Here is a 10,018-nt window from a genome sequence, read left to right as displayed (position 1 = left end):
AGTCCTTCATTAGGAAGTGGCGCACACAAGGTCTCATAATAAATACATATAGGAGTAACTTGTGCAGTTGTTTTAGTGCACTGGTTTAAATCTCTGCATGGTTTGCACTTGAATTACCGGCTACTGTACACCTCTTCTTTTCCTTTCTGTAAAGCATCACTAAGAAGCCTTTTAATCTCATAAAAATCTTTGCAATTCCTTTCACATAGTGGTTATTCCAGCACCTTATTGATTGGAAGATTTCTTTTGAAGAGAGATGTATTTGGCTCTAGAGTCAAGTAAAAAAAATGCATCAAGGCAAAGAGCAGGAAAGGATGAAGCAAAACGAGTCTTGCTCAAATCAGCAACCCTGCAAAGCAGCCTCTTTGAAAGCTTTTGTGGGCTCAAACCAGAAGGGAGGGATCTGCAGCTCACAGCTGCCTCTCCATGCCCATGGCGGTAGAGAACACAAGCCCAGAAAGACAAGCTGGAAACAACTGTTGTGGGCTGAATTCTAATGAGGCTTCAGTGTGCTGGGGAGAATACGCAAAGAGACTTGCCACGGCTAGTCGATTTGGCCTGCAGGATGTAGCTTCTGCTAGGGGCAGGGACACAGCACCCAACCCACCATTCCAGATACTACCAGCAAGAAACAGCCACGGGTATAAAGCTGTGGGTGATCTTTTCCAAAGCAAGACTTTTAGGTGTAGCAAATTCTGTGCTGTTTACTTGCTTTCCCTGAGATTTCTCAGCAACAGATGCTGGAGCAAGGGGGAGCACATGATCACCTTGTGCCCTGTTGGGAAGGGCACAAGGCCCAATAATAAAGCATGAAGCTGCTTAGCCAACAGAAGAGACCAGGTTCCACCATGTCACCTGACTGAGGGGGACACAACTAGGAACTTCTTGTCAATTCATTTATACCCAGACTTTATTACCAGAGGGGATGCTGACCTTCTTCTTCTCCATTTTATCTTCGCAGTGACTCCATGGAGTGGGTGTGGGTGTGTGTCTGGCTCGAGGTCCCCTCACTGACCTTCCTCAAAAGCTAATTACTGCCCAGAGCGGTCTGAAAATGTGTGCGCGCTATATGCCGTCCAGTTGCCGCTGACCTATGGCGACCCTATGAATGAAAGACCTCCAAAATATCCTATAATTAACCAACTTGCTCAGATCCTGCAAACTGGAAAACATGGCTTCTTTTATTTGAGTCAAGCCATCTCGTTTTAGGTCTTCCTCTTTTCCTACTACCTTCCACTTTTCCTAGCATTATTGACTTTCCCAGGGAATTTTGTTTTCTCATGATGTGACCAAAGTACGATAGCCTCAGTTTTGTCATTTTAGCTTCTAGGGAGAATTCAGGCTTGATTTGATCTAGTACCCACTTATTTGTCTTTTTGGCCATCCATGGTATCCACAAAACTCCAGCACCACATTTCAAATGAATCAATTTTCTTCCTGTTAGCTTTCTTCACCATCCAACTTTCACATCCATACATACTAATGGGGAATAGTATAGTTTGGATTATCTTGATCTTGGTTCCTAGAGAGAGCTCTTATCTGGACATAATACCCTGAAAAACACAATTATTTCAATATTATTTACATCCCCCACCCACAATGCTTTACTGGCTGTTAATAAAATAGCCCCAGGCAGGAAAAATTAAGTTTGGAAGCAAGATCAGTACTCAAAACATCAGATGGCAATAATTTTATTTCACATGGCAACATCCTCGAAAAACTACATTAAATAGTTCTTTGTTCCACAGAACACAAAGTCAATCACTAATACTGTTATTTGCTAGGTCAGTTACCCAACAAAGAGGAGGAAGCATTTGGGAACGTGTTACATTTCCTCCAAAGGGCTGAGGACAGACTACACAGTGTCTTTCTCCCCCCTCCTCCTGTTTTGTTCTCACTGAGGTAGGTTAGGCTGAGGGAGAAGTGATAGCATCGAAATCACCCACTGAGCTGCATGGCTGAGTCAAGATTTGAACTCAGGTCTTCCCAGTTTTAAATCTAGCACTTAAAAGTCCAGCACTTCCACAAAACCACACAACATCTGGAACCTGGCTTACAGTGGCAGTGATGAGCCCAGCCATTCACAAAAGTTCTGTGCAAAGTTCTGCGCTACACCCTGACTATTCAGGCTTGACCCGCAACGGGAAAACATGAACCGTAACCAGTTTGGCTTTGAGCAGCATCAGCTCCTCAGCCCCATGCATTAAATAACTCATTCATACACGCCACAGAAAGAGTTGGTAGAATGAATGCCCACAGAAGGAGGTCGTTTTTGTAATACCCACCAAGTAGAAAACTAGCAAAACAGGGAGAGATGGACAGGACATTCTCCTTGCTGTGCTAGTACTGGGGAAAGAGTTATGTGCAAAAACTATGGAGGAACATATATAATCCACCAGCTGAAGACAGAAGTGGTACAGTTTATCATCTGAGGATTCTACCTCCTCTTTCGGCAAGAGAATTCTGGACTGGAAACTGCTTCATCTTCCAGTTGGGTGGAACTGCATTTCTGAATGTTCTCCATCCCCCCATGCATTGCTTGCATGTAATAAGCTAGCACAACAGGGGGCTTTTTATTACAATGAGGCAGCATTCAAGAAACAGCACACAGAAATTTACCAGGTCCTTTTGTACAATATGTAGATCAGCTTTCTAATGAAGAGCCCCCAATCTTTTCATATTGCAGACCAGAACATTACTCAGTTCCAGTTTCCATCCAACAGGGATGGAGAATGGATATCACAGTTCAAAGCAACATTCCATGGTGGGGAAATACATTCATGGCCACCAACTCTGATGGCAGCCTCTTTGCCTAACACTTTCAAGTCAGTACAAAAATATTATTCTCCCAAACCAGTCCATCCTCTGGCCAAACAAGAATATACAGTGCAAGAATATACAGTGTGGAAGGAGCAGTTGTTTCGGACAATTTAGGCTGCAATCTTGCACACATTTACACTGAACAAAGTAGAATTTACTTGTAAGTAAACATGTACAGGATTGTACTGGAAGGCAAATTCCATTATCCTTGAGTTTATATTGAAATTTCTTTTAAAAGAGAATTCAGTTGGTTAGTATCTATACCAGAAAGGTTCACAGAGAATGCTCAGCTGTGTTTTTCATCACAATGGAAAAAATTCCCAGATCATTACTGATCCCGGCAACAATAGGATTCTCCCCCTTCCCGCTTGCACACACAAATGTAGTGTCTGTCCACAGTTGTGAAATCACAGAAGCGAAATCATAACCAAATCGTTGACCAGTTTGATTGAATACTGTTGCTTAGTAACTAAATTAAGTATACACACAAATGTAATATCTTTTAAACTTTGCCAGTTTCACCAACTGGTGCCTGTGAAAGACATTTCTCCCTCCCTCTTGTACGTGTACTTAAATTTTTGTTCCCTCTCCAAGACCCTTGGAAATTGAAATGCTTTAAGCCCAATGCACAAAACAGCAGGGAAATCTGCATTCTCCCAGACCACCGAGTACTTAACAAAGGCAGAAAGATATATATTAACAAGCATACCTTCAAGATGCCAGAGTGAAAGCTTTTTAGAATGTCAGCTCTTTGGACTTTGCCATGCTTTGCCATGCTCCATATTATGCAAATCAAACACGGTACAGGAAGAGTTAAACAGTAAATATTCCAGCACTGCAACCCCCCTTCCCACACACAAGCACTTCTTTTTTTAGCAACCAAACATATGCTGGAGAGCCGTTCACAGAATGTCCAGCACCCTGTCTGGTTTGACCCTTAGCGGAGTCACAGAAACCATTACTGGATGAAACTGTTCCAAACATCTGAAATGGTTTGATTTGCATAATACTTTGATTGCCTATATTTTGCCTTAAAAAAACCCTTCCACTTTGCTTTATTGATAGGCGTTTATTGCTTTTTTCTCACTCTGAACAATTTAAGAAGCAAAAGGAATTAACTTAATCTGTATGCATACTTGCATCGGCCCTTTGTGTATTTAGTAGGGTTCAGGGCTTTTTTTCTGGGAAAAGAGGTGGTGGAACTCAGTGGGTTGCCCTCGGAGTAAATGGTCACATGGCTGGTGGCCCCGCCCCCTGATCTCCAGACAGAGGGGAGTTTAGATTGCGCTCCGAGCCGCTGAGCGGCTCGGAGGGCAATCTAAACTCCCCTCTGTCTGGAGATCAGGGGGCGGGGCCACCAGCCATGTGACCATTTTCAAGAGGTGCTGGAACTCCGTTCCCCCGCGTTCCTGCTGAAAAAAGCCCTGGTAGGGTTTATATCATTGCGGAGCTTAACAGCCATAAATACATGAATGAGGTACACAACACATCTTTCATAGCTTCTCTCATTGTCAAAATACACAGATTTCCCCACAATAAAGGGCTTCTTTCCTCTCTGCATAGAATTCTATATAACTCTAAAGCTGGCACACCAGAGTGGGGAGGTTCAATGAAACAATGTTAATGCACGGCTAGATGGCAAAACCATCAGGTAATATTTCAGCTGGAAATGAACTGAATGTGGTCATGCCTGCATTTTCTTAGAATGGAGAAGAAATTCCACCAAGGGGACTGTTCAGTCCATGAGCCGTCACAGAAACTTCAGCCTATAAATACTTCCTTTCCAGACTGCTGAAATTTCAGGCAAGGGCGTTGCCACCAGAAAGCCAGTGTATGATCTAGACCTCCCTTGATTTTTCAAATGTTGGAATTATTTGTGTTTTGATTAGAATAATAAAAAAGGAAGGTCTCATTGTAGACTAAATTTTAGATATGATATTCGCAATCATTTTAGAGCAAATTTTCATTTTATGGATACTGTAAAAAGAAACTTTGCATATGAGTGTTCTGTAACAAAAATATAATATTACAATTGAGACCTAACTTCTATGTAAACACATCTGCTTTATTAAATTCAGTAGTTAAAGGGGAGGGGGGGTAGGCGAAGTTACCTAGGCCAACCTCTACTAGTGTAAGAATGTGTCAACTTGGAGTTACACACAACTACTAAGTCAGTAGAAGGATAGAAAGAGGCCAACATTGTGTGAAAATTTGTGCATTTCTACTGAAACAGCCAAAACTTTCGCAGTGAAAGAAGTTCAGGTCACTTGGGGTTTATGGGGATGAACTGATGCAGAATAGCCCAAACCTAACTATCATTGTTTAAAAAGGCAAACAAAGCCTAACGTTGCGAAACTCCAGGTTTGGGCCTGGAGATCTCTTTGAAATACAGCTGATCTTCAGACAACAGAGATCAGTTTCCCTGGAGAAAATGGCTGCTTTGGAGAGTAGTGTATATTACTTTATACCCAGCTGCAGTCCTCCCTTCCCCAAACCCTGTTCTTCCCAGACTCCACTCCCAAAGCTCCAGGAATTTCCCATCCCAGCTTTGGTAACCCTAGTAACACGTCTCTCCCTGCTTCTATCACTTAGATATGGTGACCACTATAGTGAGATAAAGGTGTTTTGCCGCTAGAGAGACCAGATGGTTACCTCATTACCAAAAGTAACTGCCTTCAGGCATTCTATTCAGATTCAGCAATGGAGGGAAGGGGTCACACCCAGCCTGGATTGCGCACTCCACCTCTGTCATGACTTCTGCAACTGATTTACATGGCCCTCACTCCCTGTACCCTCTCCCCCATCCCCTCACCATCTATATATCTCTGGCCACTTTCTTCATACCTTCCATGCATCTGACAAAGAGAGCTGTGGTTCTCAAAAGCTTATGCTACAATAAAGTTGGTTAGTCTTAAAGGTGCTACTGGACTCTTTACTATTTTGCAACTACAGACTATGGATCTATGATGACACATTTCCCCTGTGGCTACAGCCCTGTAACAGAATGACCGGGCCATGTAGCTGTTTTTGTAATACTTACCTTTTCAAGCAGACATGTTGGAAGACACATGTCATGGCACAGTCAAAGATTACAGAAAAACATATTTTGGAAAGTTTTACACCATTAATTCTCTCATAATAAAACGATCGGTCCTCACAAAGTCCACCGTTGTCTCTCCAAAGACTCCCCAATTACATTGATTAAAAACTGAACTTGACCTGTCAGCACCCCACAAAATTCATGCGCTTCTCCTTGGAAACAGGAACATTTTGGCCCCATCAGCCAACACCCCGGATAAAATCCCAGAGGAACATTGCAGATTTCCTCCTTCAGATGGTAGATGGTTGATGCAATCCCTGGAAATAAGTCTCTATCTCTTCTAGGGTCTTTCCTTTGGTTTCAAGTATGCAAAATACAGTGAAGAGCACACTGAGAAGGCAGGCAGCAGAGAACAGCCAGAATGTACCATAAGGAGTCAGGATAACCTGGAATGGAAAGAGATGTGGGATCCTGGTTGAGCAGTCATTAAGGTGGTTAACCTAACTGGACTAGGCCACTTTACACTGCAGCTAGGGAACTCAGATGTGGAAAAAGTCTATCTATCTATCTATCTATCTATCTATCTATCTATCTATCTATCTATCTATCTATCTATCTATCTATCTATCTATCTATCTATCTATCTATCTATCTATCTATCTATCTATCTATCTATCTATCTATCTATCTGGCCCGGCCCGGCCCGGCCCGGCCCGGCCCGGCCCGGCCCGGCCCGGCCCGGCCCGGCCCGGCCCGGCCCGGCCCGGCCATTTGTTTGTTTGTTTGGAATCTACTTTTCCCTCCCAACCTACACCCTGGAGAGATGGCTACCGGTTTCACATCGACTGAGTCGTTCGAACTGGGAGAGCAGGTGGAGGGCCCTTCTAACCAACTACCCGGAGCCCCGGACCCGATACCGCCAGGAGGACGAACCTGGGCAGACCTAGGAGCGATCCCCAGGAGCGGGGTCTCCCACCTAACATGGACTTCCTTCCTTCCTGGCCTGGCCTGTTTTTAGATTTGTTGAGAATCTACTTTTCCCTCCTAAGCAACACCCCGGAGAGATGGCTACCGGTTTCACATCGACTGAGTCGTTCGAACTGGGAGAGCAGGTGGAGGGCCCTTCTAACCAACTACCCGGGGCCCCAGACTCGATACCGCCGGGAGGACGAACCTGGGCAGACCTAGGAGCAATCCCCAGGAGCAGGGTCTCCCACCTAACATGGTCTTCTTTACCTCCCCCGAGACAGTGAGCCGCTCGGCCACGAGAAGAGAAGGAGCTGCGCAGAGGGACTCTGTTCACGCGCTACTCTGCTGGGACTGGCCTAAGCAGCAGCTTAGACCCCCCCCCCCAACTCTCAGCCATACCCAAAACCCAGCCTGGATGAGAAGTAGCAGGGGATTACGCCTGAGAGTCGCTTCAAACTTCTACGGCAGCGCTCCTCCCTGCTTTACTTAGTGGTGCTCCGGAACAATGGTGGGACAAGATGGCCGGGTGCTACGTGGAGGCGCCGGGGCTGCGAGAGAGCCTGGCCTGGCCTGGCCTGTTTTTAGATTTGTTGAGAATCTACTTTTCCCTCCCAACCTACACCCTGGAGAGATGGCTACCGGTTTCACATCGACGGAGTCGTTCGAACTGGGAAAGCAGGTGGAGGGCCCTTCTAACCAACTACCTGGGGCCCCGGACCCGATACCGCCGGGAGGACGAACCTGGGCAGACCTAGGAGCAATCTTGAGGAGTGGGGTCTTCCTTCCTTCCTTCCTTCCTGGCCTGGCCTGGGATTTGTTAGGAATCTACTTTTCCCTCCCAACCTACACACCCCGGAGAGATGGCTACCGGTTTCACATCGACTGAGTCGTTCGAACTGGGAGAACAGGCAGAGGGCCCTTCTAACCAACTACCTGAGGCCCTGGACCCGATACCGCTGGGAGGACGAACCTGGGCAGACCTAGGAGCGATCCCCAGGAGCGGGGTCTCCCACCTAACATAGTCTTCCTTACCTCCCCCGAGACAGTGGGCCCCTCGGCCATGAGAAGGAGCTGCGCAGAGGGACTCTGTTCACGCGCTACTCTGCCGGGACGGGCCTAAGCAGCAGCTTAGACCCCCAACTCTCAGCCATACCCAAAACCCAGCCGGGACGAGATGTAGCGGGGGATTACGCCTGGGAGTTGCTTCAAACTTCTAGGGCAGCGCTCCCCCCTGCTTTACTTAGCGGTGCTCCGGAACTCTGGTGGGACGAGATAGCCAGGTGCTATGTGGAGGCACTGGGGCTGCGAGAGAGCCTGGCCTGGCCTGCGAGGCTGCGCCAGGGCCGGGCCTGGCCTGGCCTGGCCTCTCCTGTTTTTATAAGCATGTGTGTTTAAAATCTCTGTTAAAAATCTAAAAACCTGCTGCCTTGGGGACACCATGTAAGTAGATCTCCAAATGGTGAAACCACATAAATGCAATGCTTCCTTACCATGAAGTCATGGAATTCTTTTGTTACGAGAAACGCCATAAACCAGTTTGTTAAGACACAGGCGCCACTAGCTGCTCCTCGTGCTCGGAGGGGGAATATTTCCGACATCACCAGCCATGGGATTGGGCCCCAGCCCAAGGCAAAACCTACAAGTTGCAAAAGAACCACAGTGAACCAAATGGAGAGTCTCTGGGTGAGCTTGTTTGGTATTTAATGAGGTTGGCTAGGAACAGACAAACTGACTTAGCAATCACAACTAGGTGCTTTCGTCATCTACTCTTATGCCAAACAAGACTTCCATGTTCTACTGCCAGTAGAAATCCAAAAAGATGAGTAACTCATTCATTCAACTTTGAAGATGCTGAAAGAAGAGGAGTTAATGCTGTTCTTTTTTTCCTAACCATCAGCCCTTTTAGTAAATAATAGTCGCATGCACTTTTCATACAGCACTTTAAAGGGTTCAAAGTACGTCATATATGGAGTTTTCTAATAACCTTACCACACCTTAAGCTGTAAGTCGATATTATTCTATTCCATACTGCCAATATAAATTTGGTATTACATAGTGGCTAAAACACTGATGTATGAATTGGGAAGTCTCCCATACCACTACAGACTGAAGTTATGGGGTTTACATATCTGAATGTTCCTCCAGACAAAGAGAAATAAATACATTCCTAGCTACTATGTTAGGGAGAAGACTAGGCAAGTACCCCAATTCCCTGACATGCTAGTTTTCTACATGTATGAAATCTGCCGTCTATTAAAAAGTGTTCAAATTACACTCTCTGCCATGAATTCACTAGATAAGCTATTGTCTTTCAGCTTCAGCCACACCTCCCCATCTACAGAGAGGATAATACTGGCCGACCTTACAGGGTCTGTGTAAGGCTTACTCTTGCAAGCTTATGTGCAAGGTTGTCGTAATGTGTTGATCGCATGGGCACTTCCCATGCCTGTGTCAGCGGCAGTTAGGCGATTGGCTAAACAAAGGGATGTACATCACACAGGCGTTTAAAGGATACAAGAGCCAAAGCAAATGGCTCAGTCCCACCACGAGGCCCACACTGACCCATGATAAAGAGACCCAGACTCAGCACTGCCAGCCACGAGAGGCTGTGCTCTTCTTCCACAAGTGCAACATTCAATGAGTTGATGTGTGAGGAGTTGCTGAGACTCTCAGCTGTTATGTAGAAATAGATCCCAAATACTGCTGCGCTGGCAGCCATGATGGTCCCTGGGGAAAACGAGATAAAGCACAACTTCAGGCCACACGTACTGGGAAGCAAGTGGTTCAGCCCTCTCTCATTCATGTGGCTTTTTGTCTAGAGGGTCAAGGTGAGTTTAGAGAAGCCTGCCTGTGCTTTGGGGTCAACCATTGGTGTCCAGCTATGTAAGATTATTAATCAAGTGCTTTTGCTACATGTTACTCATAAAAAGTGACCTCATTCATTTTAGTCCATAAGAATCAAGATGAAAAAGTTCAAAAAGTTCATTAAGTGTTGTTCCCTTGTAGTTTCTTCTGTATCAGGTTAAAGCAACAGTGTCCCAAACAAAATTCTTCCCCTTCCTCTTCTCCGGAAAGGTTCCCAATATATTACGCCGTGGTAGTATTCCAAATGATGGTTAATGCCCAATCTGACTGCCGGCTGTATAAGCTTAGATTTCGTTCATTTGCTTCCTCAGGGGCATTATATAC

General features: G+C 45.6%; 1 protein-coding gene across 1 annotated transcript in view; it reads right to left on the bottom strand.

Annotated features, from left to right (window-relative positions):
• Nucleotides 1–4,205: 4,205 nt before the first annotated feature.
• The window catches only part of SLC2A8 (solute carrier family 2 member 8), a 36,316-nt gene continuing 30,503 nt past the window's right edge, over nucleotides 4,206–10,018 (bottom strand). Inside the window, exons 9-11 of the mRNA XM_054997401.1 lie at nucleotides 9,392–9,556; nucleotides 8,320–8,465; nucleotides 4,206–6,306 (exon numbers count right to left, since the gene is read on the bottom strand). Coding sequence (XP_054853376.1) covers nucleotides 6,151–6,306; nucleotides 8,320–8,465; nucleotides 9,392–9,556 — 467 coding nt within the window. The 3' untranslated portion in view covers nucleotides 4,206–6,150. The remainder of the gene's footprint in view (nucleotides 6,307–8,319; nucleotides 8,466–9,391; nucleotides 9,557–10,018) is intronic.

The sequence above is a fragment of the Eublepharis macularius genome, chromosome 14 (assembly GCF_028583425.1).
Source record: "Eublepharis macularius isolate TG4126 chromosome 14, MPM_Emac_v1.0, whole genome shotgun sequence".
Classification (NCBI taxonomy): Eukaryota; Metazoa; Chordata; class Lepidosauria; order Squamata; family Eublepharidae; genus Eublepharis; species Eublepharis macularius.
Note: the sequence above shows the minus strand (reverse complement) of the source record. Positions and strands in the feature narration are given on the sequence as shown.